General features: G+C 38.7%; 1 protein-coding gene across 1 annotated transcript; it reads right to left on the bottom strand.

The window, feature by feature from the left end:
• Nucleotides 1-1605: 1605 nt before the first annotated feature.
• On the bottom strand, nucleotides 1606-24664 carry SEC62 (SEC62 homolog, preprotein translocation factor). The gene is made up of 8 exons (XM_072408079.1): nucleotides 24538-24664; nucleotides 17965-18073; nucleotides 14132-14237; nucleotides 10123-10333; nucleotides 9319-9411; nucleotides 7019-7079; nucleotides 5716-5835; nucleotides 1606-4920 (listed from the first exon to the last, which is right to left on the bottom strand). The coding sequence occupies exons 1-8, from the start codon at nucleotides 24571-24573 to the stop codon at nucleotides 4439-4441; spliced, it is 1218 nt and encodes a 405-aa protein (XP_072264180.1). The 5' UTR covers nucleotides 24574-24664; the 3' UTR covers nucleotides 1606-4438.
• Between the last annotated feature and the right edge of the window lie 101 nt (nucleotides 24665-24765).

The following is a 24765-nucleotide window of genomic DNA, read 5'->3' as shown; positions in this document are numbered from 1 at the left end:
TTTCCAGGTAATTTTGCAATAAAAATCTGAGGCTGTTTAGTTTAATGATGAAAATACAGGCGGTACCTAAAAATTACCCTAAAATACAGTTTTTTACAGAAAGACGCCATGCATGTGGAGCTGGCCTGGGACTAATACCTAAAAAGTACACAACAAGAAGAGAGATTTGAGGAATTTAGCTATTGAATATTTGTAAATCTTGAATTGTAAAGCTGATTTAGCATGAAAACGGCCACTTACCACAAATGTTTAATACCACAGCTTCTATCCTGTCCTATATAACATAGAAAGTTTCCCTCTCTATTATTTGTCTCATTAGCAGGCACTCACATATATAACCTTATTACCAATCTGTAATAGAAGTACCCACATGAAACTATAACACATTGCAGCCAAATAAATACTCAGCTTAACATACTTTAAATATAAATCAGGCTAAAAGACAAGCAAAATCTATTTTTGTTTCAGTGGTAAGTTCCTGCCTCCCACTGTTCTAAAATGATGTATACACCCTAAATATTTAATATCCTATCCTAGGAAATACATTTTCTTAATGGCCGTGACTACAATACTTGCTTGATTCAAAATGTCTATTTGTAGCCATCTAATTGTGCTGTAGAAATCTATGACTGAAAGCTAAAAAAAAACACCCCCCTTGCACCACATTCATGGTGCAAGGAATCATGGGATATGTAGTTTTCCTAAGGCAAAAAGCAGCCATTAAAAAAAAAAAAGCACCCTCGTCATCCTCCACACAGAATGATTTTTTCAAAGAAACACTTCAAATAAATTGCTCGTTTATAATTGCATGCTTGTTTTGCTATGCTTTTTAGAACTATAGATGTCATTATAGATGCTGGACCACGCATGTGTGGCCAGCCCCGTCACTGAAACGGGAAAAAACCTTCCACAAGAGTGACGTCATGATGCCAGAACCCGCCTGTTCTCCCATCCCAGATCTGAGCCTGCGATTCGTACGGGAGACATGGTCAGCGGCTCTGGCCAATGCACTCCCCCAAGCAGGGTCCTTCTCAAGACCCCGCTGGGGGGGGGCACACCAGCCAGAGCAGAGGATCACCAAACTTTTCTTGCAGACCAAAGGTTGGCAACTGCTACTGTAGATACATGATATTTCATAAAACCAATGCAAGAACTATTAATGTTATTGTTTAGCCTCTATCTAATAAATATATATATACTCATTGTACACTATGTATTCCAAAGCAGCCATATTTACAATGGATATAAATAAACAGGGCATGAAGATTGGGATTCCAGTAACCCTCAGCAATGGCCTGATTTACCAGTTCTGGATCTCCTGTAAATCTCAGATGTAGTAGGTGGTCTAAGCTTCTTACAATGTTTTTACAAATCTGACCAATACTGACTATATCTCTATCCATTGTACAGCGCTGCATAATGTGTGGGAGCTATTTATTTATTGTTTATTATTATACCATTATGATATCAATGCCCAGTTCTGTATATTTCTATTAAAGCTCTGTTGCTGATACAAAGGAAATGGCACTGTGAAGAATTCTAAATAGAACAATAGCATTTTGCCAGTACCTGTAGGTTATTCATGTTCACAAACATTTACAACAATCACTGATATTACAGTTTATTGAATTACAACCAACTTGAATGTTTGCATTAAAGTTTTTTTTTGTATTTTTTTTGCTTTTACATGACTATACATTTCAAAATGGTGTCTTAAAAGGTGCACAGACTTTAACGAATACATCATAACAATTCTCCATTCTTTCCTTTTTATTGTCCATAAGTAATATTCCAAAAAGGAAGAAGCCTCCCCAAACACCATTGGCTGCTTTTCCATCATCTTGGCCTTGTCAGTGACATTCGTTTACACAAATAACAGCTACACATACTAAATTGTAGGTATTTATATTAAGGATTATAGCATAGAGCAAACTCTCTAGAACAATCTCCAGAAATACAAATTACCTGCTCAACTGATTTCACTGAAGAGACTAACAATGTCAATACCACAAGAAAAACTTGCTGATTAAACAACATTCTTTTGAAAAGGTAACTTGTGTAAAATAGTAATGCACCCTTATCACACCATAGGGGCATGGGGCTTGTTAGCCGGCTGACAGAAAAGTTTTTTTTTTCCTTTTTTATAATTTGGTCAAGAGAAGGCGCAAGAGAAGCAAAACAAAGAGAACAATTATGCTGGAAAAATTCCTGGTCATCAATATTGTATACCTGGGATGTCCAACAAAATGTTTGCATTTGTCTTTTATAAGGCAGTGATTGTTGTTCAATAGGCCAGAAGGTTCTTTTCAGCTGTATGAGCCACATATGTACTGATTAGATAACAGCACCAACCTCAACATTTGACTGACACCAATGCAATACAAGGTGGCTTTCAATGACTGCTATGGGTTCCTCTACCTTTAATGGGTCCCAAAGCCCCATCACAGCAACCATGGCACATCACATACTTGTTTATGCTTTACGTCACCTATTCTGGTGGAGTAAGAACTTTCTATTGTAATCAAGATAGCATACATATTGCAGGCACAGGGTAGGACATAAAGGATACTTAAAGAAGATGCCACACAGTGCTGAACAATGCATTGGACTGTAAGCTCTCTTGGTCAGGGTCCTCCCAACCTCCTGTTTCATTGTATCAGTCTTCTTTTCCAACTCTTATTTATGGAACATAATGTTAGGACGTACAAAGCACAGGGGCAGAGTATGTGGCAGCCAGGGATAATGGTGGTAAGGCTTTCAGAGACTGCTAAAATGAGAATGGTGCAGAAGGGTTGGACTTGAGTTTTAGCATTAGGAAGCTAGCAAGATCATGTTTTTAAATGTATTTTTAGATTTTCTAAGTGAAATCATTAACATTATCATTTAATTAGTATTTTTTATAAGTTAAACAGTATAGTAAATGGTGTTCTAATTATATCCTATACTGAATTGATATCCAGTCATGGGAGCTGGTTACCAGTGTGTACAATTTGTGTTTTCATTGATATTCTGTGCCATCGTCCCTATTAATAAGTCATTACAGACAGGAAAAGTGATATATGAATTGTGATTAAAGTATAAAAGAACTCTGGATGTCGCCAGAAATCTTATTATGTTCTCTGACACATGATGAGCTGCATATCTTTACTGTGTCTCTGTGAACCCCTATTCTTGAGATTTTCCCACTTTCTATTTCTAGGTGTGATGCCAGTCTACAGACAGGAAGTGGAATCTCCCAGGACTGAGACTTCTCAGAACTAAACCTTTGATTTAGGAAGACAATGACAGTTCAAGTGCACTTTAACCCAAACAAGCAAGTTTCAGCAACACCGACTCTAATTGCTAGCTGTGGGATACTGCACTTTGCATTTTGTCACAGACCCATGAATGCCCGAAGGATCTCATGTCAAAAATAGAACATTTGTCATTTATTAAAATGGATACTTTAAAGAGCTCACACTCGGGAATGAAACGGGTAATACATTCTAATTACAAAGTGTCATTTAACAGTGACCTGCTTTACTGTAAAAAAAAATGCAGCAGAAAGCTGAATATGGCCTTTAAATTTGGAGTAAATTATTCTGATCACTTCAATGTTGAACATCACTGATATACAAAGATTAATTTCACCTCTACCACAAAGCAGTTATGTGGTAAAACGTACCATCAACACCATAAAAAGCACAGTACTTTTTTAGCTTTAAAACAAACCGAAAGTGGTCAATTCAACTATTAGAAGGGTTGTCCATGATAGTTAAATGTTGTATTAAAAAAAATCTAATCTTTAATATACATAAAAGGGACAGACATAATATGAACTCTATTAAAATAGGGATCATCAAAATCAATAAAAAGAACACTTAATAACAGAAAAGTCAGATGTCCAGTTAAGGTAATAGCACTTTACTGTCAGGTGCTGAAGACACACTGACTAGATCAAGCATTGATAAAAGAGGCTTACCTCTTGAAGAACAGACATAGAATTAAATACTTTGCTACAACTGAGAGCTGCTGAGATCTACCTCGGACACATCCTGAAATGATCAGACCGTATTGCATTACATGCACCAGACAGGCAACAATGTGTGTGAGCAGCATGCAAAGGTCAGATTGGTTTCATCTAACCAACAAACCGATGGATTGTACACGACTCAACACTATGGACACTAAGCAGGATAAGAATGAGACTCTAATCCCACACATTTTGTTTTAAATAGAAAAAGAGAATCCAAATATCTCTAATAACGAATTTACATATTTTTTTTTTTCAATTTCGTTAACATTAAATTTATAGCCTAGTGAATTTGATGATCCCTACAGATCCTGCATATTTGAAGAAAAAAAAGACAGTAAAGATGTGTGTAAATGTTTTGGTGATCACTCCATGGGAAAAATCCTTTTATTTGTATATAATCAGTCCTACAGCCTGGCCAATGTATTAAGACTTTTCACGAAGTGACTCTGCTTTTAAATCCTGGTCATCTTCTTCGCAGTCTCCTTCATCTGTCTGCTGTTCAAGTTCCTCTTTCGTGATCATTTCAAAATCATTTCCATTGCCGTTACTGTGCTGGGAGCCTTCATCCTCTCTCCTGTCACTGTCTGTGTCTGACTGCCTGTCGGCACCTGAGCCTTCTGTGCCTGATCCCTCCGCTGCTTCAGCAACCTTACCATCGTCCTCCTCCTCTTCCTCTTCTTCTTTTTTCTCGCTGTCAGATTTATCCTCACTGTCAGACTTTACAGGCTTTTTGGACTCTTCTTTCTCCTCTTTTTTCTGGTCAGCCTTTGGTCCCTTGTATTCGTGTGTATACAGTGGTCGGAAGGAGTCAATGAAGCCAACATCTGCCGTTAAATTGGGTAGGAACCAGAAGTGGTGTCTACCTCCAGTCAGGAGCCAAATGATAAGGAACAGAATACAACGAGCTGAAAAAGGAACACATAACAAAAAATTAAACACCAAAGTATAACACAAACATTATTTACTTTCAACAATGCACAATTTTTATCAATATAATTGGAGTCAGAAGCAACTCAGAATTCAGAGGCTGCAAATATGTACTACCCTCGACTATAAAACCCTGCTTTTAACAGTCTGCTGAATATTATAGCCTAAAATTCTGTAAAATATCAAGATTATTTTACTGCTTACAGATCTCAGACACGGGAATATCTTGGTATATACCCCACACTACCTCTCCACCTCCACTTGGTCCCATTCCAGCAGGTGTGATAGACTGGGCCCTGCTGGAAATCTGACAGCTGCAGTTACATTAACTAGCACAAGAAAAAATACCACAAAGGAAAACCAATACCAACAGTAACATTATATCCCACATTATTACATTTCTGTAACATTTTCCAGTATATTCAGATTATTGACAGGTCAGAGTACAGTGAGAGTGACACCTAGTGGCTGCCAAGGAATATGACACAGCAATCTTAACAGTGGTTGCCAAACTTTTCAGACCCACGGACTGCTAAATTTACCAGCTCCGTACTGCGCATGCGCAGGGAGCTGTGTGTCGCTCAAAAAGGAAGACAGCCTGCAATCTGTATGGGGGACGTGGTCCGTGGCCCTGGCCGGCGCTCACCCCCAGTGGGGTCCTTTTCCTGACCCTCCTTGGAGGCGCACCGGCCAGAGCCACAGACCACCAAAATTTTATCGCGAACCGCCATCTGGCGACCGCTGTTATACAACATATTATATAGGAGGCTTACCAACAGCAAGCAGAAGAATACTGGCAACAAAACACCCGGCTCCCACACTGAGATAATACACCCCTACACGCATCTCTGCTGGCCAAAGAGGGAAGAGTGTGGCAGCAATCACTGCAATCACTGTAACAGAAGAAAAATAGAATGAATTATTATAAACACAAATACAGAAAAAAGTAACAATTATGGAGACTTCTATTCAAACATTCAGGTGTTCAAGATGTGGAGTATTTTTTGGCAGGGAAATTGCTGATGCCCAGGCAATGCATTTGTTGGAATAAAATGCTTTAGATATATTTATAGCAAAACAGTTTTGAAGTTCTGGCTAAAATTGGGAAGCATATTGTTGTACGTGTCCCCATTATGTAGATTCACACACATCTGGTAACATGTCACCAAAAATATCTAGTGACTAGAAACTACATTGTTTCCCATCACATACCTTTTCAGCCACACAATGGCTCTGTGACTGGTCCTCTTGCCTTGCAGCACGGAGTACCAAGTCTTAACCTCCCAAGCAGTAACTCAGAGTGTGACTCAGGGTAGAAAAAAGTTGCTGAAAGTGGTAACCCCGAGTCACACTCGGGGTATGTAAACCTATGGGAAAGATAGTAAATACAGCGCTTAGCTGATCCGCTGGCGTCTCCAGCGTCATCCATCGCTGCGATCCCCGTCTTCTTCCTCTGGCGTCTTCTGCACACGATGAAGTTGTACTCCCCCCGGTGAGGCTGGTGCGTGTGTACGTTTCCGGAAATTCAAAATCCATTTGTTTTGTATTCAATACAAAATAACTGTATTGAATGCAATACATTGGATTTATATGTGTAAAAGCAGTACATTGTTTTCAAGAACTTTTTTTTTTTTTAATTTAATTTATTATTTTTACATGATTTTGTGTTTCAAACCTAATTATACTCATATTATTATTATGAAAAACATAAAACCGGAAAGAAATGTACCGCTAGGGAGGTTAATATTGTCTTACACTGCACAGAGTTTGTATGGATTACCTGGGCCCATTTTCCACCCAAATTCTAAAATCATACTGGGATAGTAACTGGCTTCTGCAATAATATTGTCAGACTATGTCTTTGGTATGGACATTAGATTGTGAGGTCCTCCAAAGAATATTTGTCATGTGGCTTTAGACTCCAAACCATTGCATAGGGCTTTTGTTAGCCATTGGTTTAGCCCTGAAAAATTATGTACACATTCACCAACATATTTATTTTAATTCAGTAATGGCTATTTATTAGATGCATTTATGACATATTCATCTGTGCCACAAATGTCTTAATGCACTTACCAAGGATGAGGCCCATAGCAAAAGTCTTAAAATGGACTGGATCATATATCCACACGTACACCTGAAATAAGGTTATAACAGTTTAGATGAGAGGAAAAAAGGCTTTTACACCAATATAATGCTGACAGAAAATGAAAAAACTGATCAATTGACTGGCTAATAAATATAGTGTGATTCTTCCATAAAATATGAGAGCCCTGCATACATTAAAATCTAACAAATGGTTTTATTCCCATAATAAATAAACAATCTTATTTGACAGGAGGACAGTGTTTAACCCAATACCCAGGAGTGACACGCTGCTACTTTGTGTTGTCTTACATTAGTTCTGCCTCTCTGCATTCCTATTTTCACATTTATACAGGCAAAACAAAATTCCCTTCCACTTATACTATGTAAATAAAACATTTACATAGATCTGTATATGGCTAAAACTTTTGGTTTGGTTTGAGTGGTGATGACTTCGAACTCCTGCCAAATATTTATCAGTCTTTGCTCCCAATGAAAGGATCCTGTCTTTTTATCACAGTGACTACTAACAAAAGAAATGAATATACGAGGGGGTGCTTAGAAGTTCCTGGCTTTCACCCCCTTCCAGATCAAATAGAAAAATGAGTGTGGGGGCATATGACAGCCTAATATCTTAGTATGTAACAATGTGCGAACAACAGGTCTTTGCGATCCCTAAAACTGTTTTTTTTCTTTTAAACTAAAGAAAAGGGGTAATCATAAAGGCCAATCTAATGAAAGAACGAAAAAGAAGACAGGTGAACCTGTTTCGTGTCCAACCTGAATATGTAAATCTACTAGATGTAGGATCACTGACACAAAATTTGTTGTCCTAGATATACAGTAGATGTCAGCTAATAACTTATGTTTCTTCTTTATTGAAAGGGATCATGATTGTTATTAAAGTGTCTATCAGTACATCCAGATTTGCACTGATTCGTAAGCCATTATAAGTCAAGTCTGCATTGTAAGTGTATTCTCATTAATATCCCTTTTTGGAAACCAGATTCTTATTTATTTAATATGTGACACAACCTGTCTCTCAACCATGACATGTGATACCATTTATGTATTCATTTATTACAATTATTTTTTCAACTTTGACAGCATGCAATATACTGATACTTTATGTGGCATATGATGCTAATCATGATTAGATATGACAATACCGAGTTTTGTATTAGAAGATGTTTTTTTGCTCTTATATTATGTCCCTTTGAGACTTAAAGAATGTAATTGTACTGTTTTTTTTCAATGTGTTGTAATATCCTCAATTTCCCCCAAGGAAGCCCAATACAGGGGTGAAACGCGTTTGGAAAGGGAGCCACATGAATATATTATATTCTAACACTATTCAGACTTATGAAAATCAAAAGTTCCAGTGTATGTGCAACTATATATACTTTAATCCTTTGTACACAATTTTAATCAAATAATTTTTGGAATAAAATAAAGTTTAATCAAAAATGTATATATTTTGAAAGTATTCTCTAAGTGCCACTGGAAAAGCCATCTGTCTTGCTTCTATTTTTTTGTGAAATTTGTGAAGTAAAACAGTAACATAACAAAGCCTAAAGCCTTGTACAGGTTATTGTTAATTGTCAATCATTTTGGGTGACAGTTTTAGGAATGGTTCCTATACAGGCAGGTTGCTAGGTGACTTTCTATGGAAAGCGGAGACATTAGTGGAAGGCAGCTCACTGTGGGCACCACAACAGTCCCTGTTAGTGGTTAATCAATACTTGGCACACTGGATTGCAAAGTCATAGGACAACTGTGCTGACACTAGATTTTTACCCAAGATAATCACCAATTGTTTCAGGTAATGTAAATCTAGCATCTAGTGACCTAATAGATAAGTGAAGCAACTAGGTAACATCTTAGGTTTTAACACTGTAGTAAACTTTTAAAAGGTATAGAGTTTGTAATAATGTTATAGTGACTATAATATAATCTCTGTGTGCTATAGCGTAGTGTGCACACTATAGCCTCACTGCTTTGTAAAATGTGCAAAGCAAGATGTAACAATTTATCTGTGGATCTTCTTTAAGTGTGGTGAAAAAAATATCCTGTAACAATCCCTTTTCTTTACGTCAAGGCTGCACTAGAAAAGGTTATTTTGGACTCACAACAATCATATACAGCCTAAACGGAATTATATCTTAGTTTCTATTCAGGAAAAGCTATTCAGTTCACTTTTGAAACATTCTCAGTATAAATAAAGACTTCAGTACATTAACTGCTGGAAGCATCCCTGGGCTGTAGAGCTGACTTTCTGCTAGAATACACACCTCATTACCATCTAGGAACACCTGATCCTCATGGGGCTCCAGCTTGAACTTTCGTTTGGTTTCTTTTTTCTTAGGTGTTCCAGGAGTATCATCCTATACAAGGACACAATATGAATCATTTAAAATATATGTACAAGGTAGTAAGACAATAGTTATCTCATTATAAGTTCAAGCTATATTGTCAATGTTACAGTTCTAATACCTATAGAATATGTTACAATAGAATATATTTAAAAAAAAACACTTCCCCTAGTAAACATCTGTATATCAGACAACTGACCAAGTTTCCAAATTCCAGTGAGCCCATAAAATGTAATTATTTCATGATCTTATGTTACAAATTTACATTGATTATTGTAAAGGAATACTGTCCTTGCTCCTTCAACAAACGGCTCTCTAATCTGCACCTGGTATCTAGGTAGACCACCAATATAATTACAATCGAAGCACTGTACTGTAGATATAGCCTTATCTTCAGATTACCTCAGACTTTTATTGCTCGATTCTGTATTTATACCTTTTTGTGATTATGATGGTATGAAGATGAAAAACCAATATAGTCAACATTCCATACAGGTATATGACTAGGAATTAAAGTTACTTTTCCTGTATACACTGCCAGACCTGCACCCAATTGTAATTGTCAGAACGGAAACTGACTCTATCCCCCCCTCCCCCCTCCCCAACCTGTTTATGAAAGAGTTCTTCTTGCTCTCTATAAAAACATTTTTCTGAACAAATAATAATAAAATTCTTTGTAAAAAAAACAACTGTGAGTAAATGCCTGTCAACCATTAATGTTACCTTTTTGATTTCCTCTTTCTCTCCATCCTTTTTCTTTTCCTTTTCTTTCTTTGTTTTCTCATCCTTAGAAATATCCTTTTTTACCTTTTTGTCTTCTTCCTTTCCACTATCAGTCTTCCCTTTCTCTTTCTCCTTTTCTTTCTTTGGATCTTTCTCTGGCTTCATTTTCATCACTTTTAATGCCCGATGAAAGAACTGTTTCTTAAGAAGCCTTAAAAATATAAAATGTTATGAGTAAATTTTTTAAATAACGCTTTATTTCCCTTGCTCATCATTTTGATTTAATGAATATCAGCATCAAAATGGAACTCAAGGTGAAACTAGATAAAGGAAACAAATATTTTACTATTACTATTCTGTCTACTATCATTGTTGGATTATTACACTGGTCAACAAACATTTTCTTGCTAAAGAGTTTAAAGTCATTTTAGGTTATGTTTGATGCACAGAATCCAATTACGGTGTTGTTTTTGCTAGATTGGCTCTCGTTTTTGAAATAATGACCTCAATAATAATCTCATAGAAAACTAATGAAACATGAAAATTGAGCAAAATTAAATTAGATATGCCTACGTATACAAAATTAAATTTTTGAAATACTTAATGTCAATATAATCTATATTCAGTATATTTACAGAACTAATCACAAAGAAGTTATTGAGAATTTCACTTTGTATGATTTTTGCTGATCAAGACAATCACGTTGAAGGCTCCAGCAGTAGTCTGCCAATTTTTGCAAATGGCAAATGGCTATGGAGAAAGTGTACCTTTATGCTCATAGAAGCAACCACATTTTTAAAGTTTAAGAGCAAGTTTTGTACCAGTTCTTTAATATTTTGTGCTTTATGGTTACCCAAGAAGTTCTTGACAACCATGACATAGCTGTGCCAGACAGAAGCTTCCAAATCAGTCATGGACTTGTGAAATTTAAATCATTTATCAGTTTGCGGATCTGGGGTCCATCAAAGATTCCTGCTTTTAGTTTTTCAGTACTCAATCCAGGGAAGAATCTACAAAAGTATTTGAAGCAATCACCATCCTTATTCAGAGCTCAAACAAATTGCCTCATTATTCCCAAGTTTATGCGTAGTGGAGGATGAATTTTTGTTTGTCAACCATTGGCTAGACCTTTTTTCATGTTTTCCCTTGGAGGCCATGTCACTTTTTTCCAGTGATCCTGCTTTGGTCTACTATCTCACAAGCAGATGAAACATGGGTACTTTGTGTATCCACTTTGCTGTCCAAGTAGAAAGTTCACTATTTTTAAATCAACACATATGGACCACCAATGGTGGTTCATGATAGCAAAGTTTTTGCAAGACCTTTTTGATATTTTCATATTTTTCTTTAAGTTTTGTTGAGTGACGAATTGCAATTGATGCATAGCAGTTGCCATTACGCAGTAAAATAGATTTCAAACTTCGAGTGGAGCTGTCTATGAAAAGCCGCCAGTCTTCTGCTCTGTATTCTGATACTCCCATATGGGCTAGTAGTCCAGGGATGTTACAACAGTACACAAAGTCTCCATCTTCACTGAAATATGGTACGAGTGTCACCTCTCTTGTCCTATATACCGTTATTTTAACTTCTGGTCTTAGACAGTTCTTTTCTTTTAGCCTGGATGCTAAAAGTTCAGATGCTTGTTTTGACAGACTTAGGTCACGTATTAAATCATTGAGCTCTTCTTGGGAGAACTGCTGGTTTGATGTAACACTTCCTTCATATTCACTTCCACTGCTAACTCCTGGATTACACTCCAAACCTTGTATATCTTCCATGTTGGATACAGGAATATCAGGGAGTGTACTGGTATGGGAACATCAGCACCATGCGGCACGGGTCGTCTTGCTGATTCCAAATCAGGATACTCCCACTTGTTTTTCGTGTAACAATTGAAACCTTTTACATTCACAGCACAAAAATAACAATCATTATGATGATTTTTGGGCTCTCGCCATACCATAGGTACACCAAATTTCAAACTTTACAGTTTTTAATTTTCCCACTGACTTAGACACGCTACACAAGTTTTGCATACCATATGGGGAGGCTTATCTTGATCCCCCAGTTTAATACCAAAATATGCAAGATTTGCTTGTTTCACAAATTCTGTAATGTTTCTTTTCTGTTTTTGCTGTGAAAATTCACCACAAATGTAGCAAAATACATTAAGGTGATTTAAGCAAATTCTTCTTGAAGAACACCTATTTCAGTAAAAAAAGAAAATGTATGAATAAAAAGAAGGCAAATAAAAGTTTCATGAAAATAATCCGACATTTAATATATAAAATGCAAAATGGTGTAAATAAAGATTGACAATATGCTGTGTTAACATTTGTTGTTGGTAAAATTGTCTATTCCGATTCCTGTTTAACAAAAACTAGAGCCAATTGAATGAAACAGATGTCATATTTGGATTTAGCAGACCTGAAATACACTTAATATATTAAAAAATCCTTGGCAAGTAAAAAATTTTTTTTGAGCTGTGTTATTATTATAACAACTGTGGTTATTATTATATATAATTATACATCATTATCACGTATAGACCTGTTTATCCTGCCGGTACAGTTATGTTGTAACAGACAATGGCTGGGTCCCACAGGTGATAAAATAGGTGTTATTGACCGCCTGACGTGAACCCTTCCATTCGCCTTAGTCATGACATCATCCTAATAATGCTTTCACTATCACACAGCTGATACACAACTGCTCTTATTAGCCTCCCATTTATATTTAATCCTTTGCTATAGACCACAGGTTAAATCACATAAAGGGCCGAAATCTAAAACACAGGCCAAGTGGGGGGCAAAACTTTTTATTAAAATACATAGTCTTAGTAGAAGTATAGATGCTTCCTCACCCTGAGAAACCATCTCACACGCCATCATCGTGTTTTAATCATGTTCTGAAAATAGAGAACACGCTTGCCCTCCTGAAACATGAACATATATTCACTTTCACATGTTTCATTAAATTGTCTCCCTTCTGCATCCATCTTGTAGGATATTTTAGGGAGTGATTGCTCTTTGTTCTTAGCAGCTTTGTCGGAGGTTGGTGTACCTGACCTATCCTGGCCTGTCTATGTGAGGGGAATGGAGCCAGCGACTGTGCTGAGCTGCAGGCCGATGTCAGAGACTGGAGACATTGGTAACATCCCACTGAGATTCCATATCTGGAGCAGCAGCAGCTGAAGAAGCAACAGGGGTACGTCTGCCTAAGGCGTGGTCAGGCACTTGTGTGGACCTCCCTGCTTCTACCTAGTTTTCTGGGACTGGGTCCTCCTGCCTGCAAATGTCAGGCGCTTGGATGCGGCACAGTCACCATGGGCCACATAAAAACGACCAGAATGTATTTAAAAACAATATTAAAGGTAAAAATAAATTAAACTTTATCGGATCGATACACTGTGGAGGCTTTCCTTATGCATTATATGCCTTGCTCCAGAGTACTTTGTGAAATTGTTTGCTAAAAAATAAAATTGAAAGGCATGGAGCTGTCAAAGATGTGATTACTTTTAAAAAGGGTAACAAGGATCCCTATCCACAATTAATTTACCCTGCTATTTTGTCCATCCTATCCCACCACAATCAAAATATGGTATTGAAAAGGTTGTTTGGGGTTCCAAATTACTAAAAACAAAACTGAACAAGGGATATTTTTAAAGCAAATTTGTGGATTAGTATAATTTTTCTTGGAATTGATCTTACTAACTTAAAAACCCATTGTGTAGCTTTGCTTTGCTGTAGCTGTGCAGTCGTTCCCTATTAACAGATTGTGGTCAGGCAATTGCTAACCTCCTACTTCATGGGATTTATGAATTCCACTGTAATGCATAATTGCAGAAAAGGCAGCCTGGCATTGATTGTACTTCCTACTATCAATGCCACATCTGACTAACTCACCCACTGGCTGAATTCAGAGACAAGAGGAACCGTGCTGTAGTGCAGTGTACAAGCTTATTTGGTTTATCCAGCTACCAGCTCCCCTCTCTCTCACACAGACATACCTGTTACAAAATTCAACCACAGACTCCCTGTTTGTGAACAGGGCATCTTCCCCTTTCTTTGCCTTTGCCCATTTGGAATCCAGAAGGCGATCTACTGCTTTAGATGCTGCAAACAGAAGATAAAAAAAAAAACATTTCAAGAAGAGTTTCAACACTGTTTAATAGTTAATTAACAGGCAAAAAAGGGCAACTCAATCCAAATTTACTCTCTGTAGTGTTCTGTCATATCATCCTTATGGGTTGCTGGGGCAAAAGCATGAATATTCACCCCCTGCTCCTAGCAACAGCAGAGTATCGAGACAGCATTACAGTATTTATATATCTTCTATTGTAAATACAAAAGGTGAAGATTAGGAATGCCAGGGTTTGACCTTTTAGGAGAGAAATATGGGAAAGTGTTTTGGGGAAAGTTACTCTGAACAATAAATAATTATAAAAAGTGCTAAAAGGTATTTGTAAGAAAAAAAAAGTTACATAATTTTGATAAAAAAGGAATATAAACACTTGGCTCAATTTATTGCAGGAATGACAAAACTAGAAAATCACCTTATTACCATACCTTGTTAAGTTTGGTATTGTTTGTTAAGTTAAGCATTGTCATGTCATTGTTATTGTACCAGTAACAACACAATATCACTAAAATAAGTCAATATATTCTTACACTCTAGAATTTATTGCTTTAGTATGATTGAGATTTCCAAGTTCACCTACAACCTTGCAACTGCTTAAAAATGCCCTTTAAACCCGCTAGACATTAGTGGAGAAAGTCTAAATCCCAGGGTATCTGTTCATGGTTTTTACTGTAGATTGATAAGTCAGATCCTAGAATGCCCATAAAGCCCTTCCGTGGTGCCCATTTCATAGTGTCTAGGAAGCAAATACAAAACAAGGATAAGACCTGAAAACCACTGCAAAGTAAACAGACAGGGGTTAGGGGAGGTTTATAACTTTATGTGACCAAATCTCTTTTAGAGGCAAGGGTGAAGAGATCAGCTGGGGGCCATTCTTCCAAGCCACCAACATATTCAAACACCCCTAAAACTACATTTATCCTACATAGTGTAGGAATGAAACTGGAAAGCAATCTAGTGAACTTGTGACTCTAAACCTGTGAGCTCACCCAGACTAACAGCTGTACTTTCTCCATGTGATAAAACATGAAGAAATGTACTCCATACATACATTGTTGTAGTATGTGGCAGCAGCCTTGTAAAACTGCACAGTGACTAAGCTTGGTTACCTCTCTGTCAGGTCTGCCAGTATTGCTGATATTGGTTGGAAACAAAATCTTTTCTACGGGCTTGATAAATGATGTGCTAATAGTAAAATGTCTGGTCATCCATAGCCAGTCTGCATCCCTGATTTATTTCCAAATCAGGGCAGTAGAAACATCGGAATCTGACTGGCTGTTAGGAAAACAAGAAATGTTATATTCAGCACACTTCATATATCATCTTAATGAAGGTAAATTATGTATCCCAGCAGTTGTTCAGCAGCTGAGACAGCATATGCAATGCTTGTTATGCCAGTAAGCCACTACAGGACAAACTAAAACATTTATAAATTAAATAGATGGAATAAAAAGAAACAAAACACAAAAATGGACCAATATGCATGCAAAAACCAGAAAAATACTTTCTGGTAAATGTTTTAGGGAAAAATACAGAGGCATTTTTACTTCAAGGAGTTTACTAAAATCAGGCATTGTCTAATGTCTGAACTACTGAGACCACACAGTTTACCTTCATATCATTGCCTTGATTGTGCATGATCCTCACAAACTGCAGCTTCAGGTTAAAAGACTTTGTGCTGTGTAACTTCCCCTCTCTCTGTGAGATACAGTAAAAGTCTCATAATAGGTGGGACTGAGGACACCAGGCCTCGATAATCACACTGCCCAAAAATGTATCTTTTCACAACACCAAAATACTGGTAAACATGATCATCGAAAGCAAGGGAGCTCAACCTACGGCCCGTGGGCCAGAGCTGCCAGATCCCGCCCTCCCCTTGTTCCCTCTCTGCTCGTTGTCATGCAGGGGATGGGTCGGGCGCATCTCCTATGTTTCTCTATGAGATCCAGGAGGGGGAGCTTCCTGGGCATGCTCAGTGTCAGCTCCCTGTGAGTAGGCGTGTCTTATAGACCTGGCAATCAGCTGTGGCAGCTCTTCACCCACCTTGTACTGTGAGATAATCCCAGCAGCAGCATAAGAGCTGTGTCTGTGTCCATGCTGCTGTCATTATCCCCATGTAAAAACCTTCAAATCGCCTACACTAAAAGTCAAAGAAATGGAATGGAATGGGACCCTGAGAACTGCTACTAAACTAAACTAAAATTGGGCACCCTAAACATAACAAGTTGCCAGATATGGGGTAACAAGCATAAAATCCTAACAACAATCAGCGATATTTTTACATTAAGTGGAGCTATTTCAAGACCAGGGTCCCCAAATTGAGTTTGCATGTTAGGGGCGCCCGGGGGCCACTTGCATGGCAATGAGCATTAGGGTAACGTCGATTCGCTCTGTGCGGTGGTGCCCCAAATATAAACTTTCTCCTTTACAAAACTTCAAGACTCCATTCAGACTAGTGATGAGGTTACGGTGCTGTTACCCCTTCCTCATGCCATAGAACTCCGGCTCAAGGGAGGCGCTCAGTACCGCCTGGAGTCAAATCTTCAGACGCTGCGGTGCGAGGGACTGAGCGGCTGGTGGGGTGCCTGTTACACATAGCTGGACACCTACATTCTGTGAATCCCAATTCACTAGAAACATTTTGATTTAATATCATTTTAAAATAAAACTATTCTAGTTTTTAATATACATCTTCAATGTGTGTCTGCACTATGACCCCCGAATTTTATCCCAATTTCAACAGTGGCCCCCAGATGAAAAAAAGTTAGGCACTACTGATCTAAACGTATCTATAGCCAAAGCTTTTTTGTGTTAGGTAGAACAAGAAAGGTTTACATTATGAAGGAAAGATGTGTCCAAGTATCTGCAGAGGACATTCACCCTCTGTCCAGGACAGAAAGGAGTAGCAAATCCAAACTTATATACCTATATACCTTATAATTATACCAGGATCAGGACATGAGGAAGAACCTTTCTAAGGGTTCCAGTGACACCTGTAAAAGGGGATTGCCCCTCACTTTAAAACCATATTCTATAGTGACTCTGAGGCGGAATCCCTTTCACTCTGAACACTTTCCTATTAAATCCAAGACAATGCTTTGGAGGTACATTTTAAGCAGAAGAGTGGCCTGGTGTGCTATAGCAACGCCTGGTAAATATCTAGAACCCTCAGTAAAAAGTTCTCCCAAAGGAGATTAAAGTCTATATTCACGATTAATGGATTTATTCATTAATATCTGAGGTATCATGTACACATCAGGTGGGGCTGTCTAGACATCTGGCATTGGCTTCTCTTTTTGCTCACCTCTCTCGCTTCTGTCATAAAATAGGTCAATATGCTCATAAACTATGAAATTGGAATACTGAACTAAATATTTCAGTATTCCAATACACTTGCAAGAAGATGCATATGCAATCTCTATTTGGATGGTTCATATTCTAGTTTTTCCTAAAATTAAATTTATATCAATGTGTACCAGTAATTAATGTGGTCTATGGTCACTTATAACACTTTAGTTTTTTTGGCTACATATTTCCTATACCTTTTCTAGTGGTGAGAAATTTGGTAACACAAGGGCCATTTTACTTGTTTATTATTATCACCGTCAGCTGGGTCAAAATAGGCTGCATTTAATGTATGCATGTCAAGGTTTATTTTACATTTAATAGGTGTACTTTCAAACACCAACAGAAGGTGCTTACCAATAAAGTAGTCCACTCTGTGGCCCATCATGTTGGTTGATTTTGAAGGGCAATTGAAACGCAGGTACTTTGCGATTGCCTTTTCATCTTTAGTTGGCTCGCCAACTTCCTACAAGAAAAAAAAAAGTCAAGTTGTAAAAAAAACAAGTTTGTAATTTCAAACCTGCATCCTACAACCTCTCCTACTGAAGAAAAAAGTTTAAAATGATCCACATAAAACAACGTACATATTACTTTTTACCTCTGTATACGACAGACAAACACAAGGCCTTTTTTATGTCTGAAAGAACACACTGGGCCTGATTTATTGAAGATCTCCAAGGTTGGAGAGGATACACTTTCATCAGCGAAGCTGGCTGATTCAGCAAACCTGGAATGGATTTCTTAGCAAAGCAAAGTCATTTGCTATTTGTTAGCAAATGTTTTTAATCCTGGACCAGATACATTCCAGGTTTGCTGGATCACCCAGCTTCACTGATAAAAGTGCATTCTCTCCAGCCTTGGGGAGCTTTAATAAATCAGGCCCAGTGTGTTACACTCTGCACCCTCAGAACAAAACTATTGTCATGATTCCAGATAGAATATGTAAAAAATCACCAATTACAGTTTTCCAAGGTGCCGCCGATATTCCACATGTCATATTTTTGGCTGCCTATGCAGCAGCTTTAAAAATCTCTAATTGTTTTCTTGAGAGTTAGTCTCAGCATAAACCTCCCAGGAGAAATAAGATGACTTCTCCTCACACCCCCTGTGCTAGACAGAAGAGTTATTAGTGTTTGCAATACTAAATAAAGCAAAGTACACGGCATCAATCAGAAGACCTCCCTGAAGAGAGCCAACACTCCAAATCCATACAGTAGTACAGTGTTTTACATCTCCTCATTGATATTATATAGCTGTGGTACAATCCTGACCGGCTGTAAGTATACAGCGTACAAACAACAGCTTATAACACCGATCACTGGACATGAAAAGTAAACATTACTGTACAATTATATGATGACGGCTGAAAGCTGCATGCAATGAATATGCTTGGGAAAACATCTGTAATTAGAAAGGGGGTGTATATCTGATGTGTGAATCGAATGCGGTTGTGTTCCAACTTGTGAATGTTTTGTGATGGAGGTGTTGCTTGGTATTGTATAATTTGGACTATTTATGTATATGGTTAAGCTGCGTAATTGTATAGCCCAACTTGTTTAATTTACCTTGTTTAATTAATAAGTTTCATATTTTCTCAGATAACTTATGAGTCCTATACTGATATCCAGGGAACATGAGGGAAATGGAAGAATAAAGCAGCAGGATTTGCTGAATGATGTACAGTTTAGGTGGCTGAGAACACAACCTGCACAAACCCCACTTTGGCTCCAGATCTGTACATGTTTAAAAACATAAAATGGCCATAGCTTCTGACAACATTACAGGGTGTATGGCCAGCAAATTATACTTCTCTTATACCTAATTAACCTCCCATAACAATAGGACAATATTAGAACAATAATATATTATTATAATAAAGTCACAACACAAACATAAACCCACCATGAAAAATGCACCATGCTTTTAAATAACACATTATCACTTTTTCTTTACAGAAGAAATGTGTGTATAGGGGTTGGAGATTTTCCTCATTTAAAGTGAAGTTTCAGTCCATACCAAATTATTGCAGCCGGAACTGCCACATTATAATATGCAAAGTTAGAAGATGAGTGACATCAGTGACTGGCAGCGTTTTTAGCCATATAATTGTAATCTATGAAAACTCTGTTTTTATGATGACAAAGTTATTTTAAAGATAAATTCCAGACAGATATGAAAATATATTCGTTAATACCGCTGTACATTGAAACATGATCAAATGCATTTTAATATCTGCCAGCCTTCCGATCCGATGTCTCTTGTAATCCCCTGTACGGCAGGTATACAGGAACAGGCAACAATGAGAGCCAATTATGTAGGCATGACATGGCAACAGGGAGAATTGGTGCATTTTCTGACACAAATGTAACGGTGCCATTATTTTTAGCCATGAAACACACACTTGTGACTGCGGGAAATACCCCAACATTTACCTTCATACACATTTCTCACATGTGATTATGGCCTTGCTCGACCTGTAGCACTGTAGTAAATGAAACCACAGGAAACAACCTGCACTGCAGCACCTGGTGTTCCATCGCTGAAGTAAACAAGATTGATTGCTAGTTCAGAGACCATGTTTTGCAGGAAGATAATGGTGAATGTTTAGCTCACTCTTACTGTAAAACTCAGGATTGTGTAGCAATGCAGTGGAACACGTCACTCAAAATCTGACTGTACAGGGCATAAAATGTTTATTTATTAAAAATCCCCAGACATCTCTATATTCTGTAATTGAAGACAGTGTAAACACCGAGCACATTTCTGTGCAACCAAAAGCAAGACTGGTCGGCATCTGACAGAATGATCTTCCTAGACTGTCACATGTTCAGAATTTTAGCTGTTTGTTCTCCAAGGTATTTAATTTTCGGATTGTGTTCTACTCATGTCAGCAGTTTTATATGAAGGAAAAAGCGGGAGAAAGAAAAGAAAAAAGTGTATTTACTAAGAAATTATGAAGGCCACAGTTCAAGTAACAGAGGTCCGTTTGATCAAATACCCAATATAATTAGTCTGTATGGATGAGTGTAATATATTTGTACTTCCACAACTACCTAACGTTATCAATTTAATTCATGGACTGGAATCACAGATAAGAATGGGTGGCATGGAGAGAAACCGAGAAAAGCCGCTTCTTTCCTCTCTCTAACTGAAACTCCATAAGCACAAACCAGAACACAGACTTATTTATTTTGTCTAACTTTCATTTTGAGCTAGTCAGGTTTTTAGTTATCAAAATAGACAAGGTTAGCTTAAAAATGATGCAAGCCTAAAACTCCATATGTCCGCTTGATAAAAAAAATGAATAAAATGCTTCATTATTACTTTCTTTTTATTAATGTTTTATTTCCCCGATCACCAGCTTTGCTTTGGCTAGTTATACAGTACCATAAAAGTTTCCCCAGCTCGTGTGAACTCCCTCGCATCCATAATAAATCATCATAAAACATAGTTACCAGGGGATTACATCCAAGCCTTGGTGGTTTGTACCATCTAACCAATAAATGTATTTGTTGTGTCTGTGTTTCACTGAGGAACGCGGAATAGCTTTACATGGACTGTTACAAAACCACAAGGAAGTGACGAGTAATTTCCTTAGGAGAAGCTAAAAATAAAACGAGGCCATAGATGTCATGGAGTTTCCCTAAATCTTACAGAAAACCTTTCATGTGGGATCAGCTCACAGAGTAATTCTAAAATAGGCTTTTCAGTAAAGACAAGTTTGTGTTCCACTTCCCAGGTGATTCAAACTAAATGTATGATGGAGGAACATGTAGGAAAAGGTCATCATCTGAACCTGATCAGGGCATTCATTACTATCAGCAGCTGAAATATAGAAATGTGAAGAGACAACAAGCTGGATGCATGTCTTCCCTACTGGCCCCTGATCATATAAAGTGTGCCCAGACAACCACATGTGACATTTACATAGATTTAATGAGCGGTAAAAGAACTTCCTGTCCCCAGGCTCAAACTGACCTATGTAAATACTTCAGTGTTTATTGCTTCAAAGCCAAAGTTTATTTTGTCTTGTTCTTCTCTCTCCCATCATTAGCACTAAATGTTTAAATATAACATTTTCATTTTTTATGACAAACTTTATTTTAGACCCATTGATGTTTCTGTGCAATGCGGGCAAGTCGTGCCTGATGGGTAAGGCCGGCTGTTTGCTGTACAGATTCCATAAAACATACCAGCACTCTGCATCACTTCCCAAAACCATCACCCGGAGAAGGGGACATTCCTAGGCAGCTTGCATCTGCATGCAGAATCTTGTAGGTGGGTGTACCCAAGATGGGTTGTAGGTGGGTGTACCCAAGATGGGTTGTAGGTGGGTGTACCCAAGATGGGTTGTAGGTAGGTGTACCCAAGACTGGATGTAGGTAGGTGTACCCAAGATGAGACACTAAACCTCCATGACTGAAAGTGAAATCCAAAGAATGAAACAGGATTGCCCAGGTCCACAAGACTGGCTTTGTAAAGACTTGATGGTAAGGGATCATACAACTTTTAAATGAAGTGGGATCTAATTGCTGCAGTTTCTAGTGTGCAGTGAAATCAAAGACCAGAAAAGAAGCCTGTATACCTCTTAGACTGATAAAGGTTGGAGTTCAGCTTTACCATGCATGGTCTGGGTAAAGGCCAATAAAGGGCTTTTGAGGTGTGAGAGCTTTTTTAGAGTTGACATATAAATGCAGCAACCAATGAGGTTTATGTGAGAATTTTCACCCAATATAACTGGAGTGGTGTTCATTCTGAATCCCCCAACGTGTGCTGGTAAAGGGACATTTGCTTCTACATGTGTCTATGCAATGCTGAGTTACATGTAAAATGCAATCTGAATCCTATACATATTCTATGTTTACATGTGTGTCTAGTGAAGAACTGATAAAACCAATGATATGAAGTTACCCGCAACAACCATATGTAAGTCTCCATCAACTCAACAATGCAGATTATAACTACAAGTCTTTGAAGAGCCACAAAGCCTCCTGAACCCGGGCCCATCCCACACACATGGATCACATACAGAGAGATTGTGTCCATATAACACTACAAATCACACAGTGACAAATACCTTGTATTCCATACATAGCTCAATCTGAGCATACAAGTCTGGGCCAGCAAGACATTCTCACAAGGCCACCACTACGGTAATGTCTCTTCTGTAACCACTCCGATGGGAGATTATTAAAATATATCAGATTTCTGACACCACTCCCATCCTTCACCGACTTACCTATTCTATATCACAGCAATGTTATATATCAGCCATATGACTAATGATTCACAAATAACTTTGAAGTCATTACCAGAAGAAATGACAAAAATTTCTATTAGTGACACTGCCTCCATAGAATGATTTACAATTCCATACACACAGAACAATTAGTGATACAAATACAAGGCTGATCTAATGCTGGCCATACACTGATCAATAGATGACATCTCCCAGATATTGGTTGCCTACCTGATCCCCAACATGCACCTATCAGCCAATTAATACCCCCTCTGACCACCAATAGCAGAAAGGGCTCCCCCTGTTGGGGAGGGTGGCGGTGTCATTATCAAAGAACGGGAATTCCTAATTGAATTAACTATCCCAATATGATTGGCATATTAGTCTACTTTCTAATAATTTTGCCCAGTCCCCCCATTACTGGAAGAGTTAAGTCCTTATTGATGTCTATGGAGGATGTAGAAGGTACTTTTGGGTCCATTTCACACTGCTGCTATGTGCCCAGCAATGTGCACCATACAGGCTTCATGTGTCGTCCATCCTCCAGAAGAGGGAAAGCAACCAGGCAATCTGAGGCAACTTATTTCCAGATATCATGGCAGGATCAACTGCAACCAGGCACAATTCCCACAAACCCCCATTAGATTGAATGGGAGCACAGCTGAGCCTGCGGTACAAATCAGGCCTCAAATCAGTCCATTTTTTTTTCATGACCCCATACATGACCCCGCTACGACACAGAACACCAGCCATTTATTGTAGGGGAGGACACCGAGCACCACAAGTCCAGCCACTGGGAGAGCTGAAGAGACCCACTACAAGGGGAGTTTCCTTTATTATTACTGCAGAGTATTTATATAGCACCAACATAGTATGCAGCGCTGTACATTAAATAGGGGTTACAAATGACAGACAGATACAGACACAGGAGGAGGGGATCCTGCCCCTTAGAGCTTACAATTTTCAGATGAAATGACATTGGTAAATCTCTCCATATAATAATTACATGTTTGTTACATTGCTGCTGATCATGGCCGTGTCTCTGTGGCCTCTCATTGTGTGCAGACACTTCAGAGATTCGGCATTGTACTCTGGGGAGTGATGGGGGCAACAATAGGCCATGCCTGGGTATTGTGTGTGGGTAAAGCCCCACTAGGGGTGAATAGGGCAGGGGGAGCAAAGAACCCCCCCCCCCATAACAAGGCCCTCCGTGGCACACCAATGCTAGTATGCAGATCTGGGCTTTATGTGCCTTGCTCTGCATATATTCGGGGTAAATAGAGGATGACATAACAGGGGGTGCAGGGGTATTTTGTCTCCACATCTGTACCCCCTCCCCCACATCTGTACCCTCCCCTCCCCCAGTGATGGAGCCAGCTGTTGGCAGGAAGTGGGCACAGACACATCAGGATATCTCTGCTCCGCCAGCAGCACCCATCACTGCCATACACAATCAGCCATCAACTTCCAGCAATCATCTCCATCCCCCCCCCATCACCACATCCCGGCACTGCCGGGCCTCTCCGCCATAGTCTAGTGGGGGAGGCAGTGGACCCCCCTATATAAATATAAATCCTGCCCTGTGTTAGAGGCGCCCACTACCTCTATATACCACATAGCAGGTCACCCCACACCGGAGCCCTGTGCTTATTGCCCCAGGGAGTTCAACTGCCCCGCAGCATCTCAGTTACCTGGATCCGCTTCTTGTGTCTTCTCCGCTCCGCCATGTCTGCCCCGGCCTGTCTGGTGACGTGGAGGAGGCGGGGCTAGGAAGCGTGCGCGGCCACGTGAGGGTATAGCGCGCGCTGCCGCCTGAGGGGAGACATCCTATGAACACCTATGGAGGAAGAGAGAGAGAACCACACTGTATTCTACCACACTGCACACTACATTATATCACACTGCACACTATATTCTAC

This window comes from Pyxicephalus adspersus, chromosome 4 (assembly GCF_032062135.1).
Source record: "Pyxicephalus adspersus chromosome 4, UCB_Pads_2.0, whole genome shotgun sequence".
NCBI lineage: Eukaryota > Metazoa > Chordata > Amphibia > Anura > Pyxicephalidae > Pyxicephalus > Pyxicephalus adspersus.
This window is presented reverse-complemented; position numbering and strand designations above follow the sequence as displayed.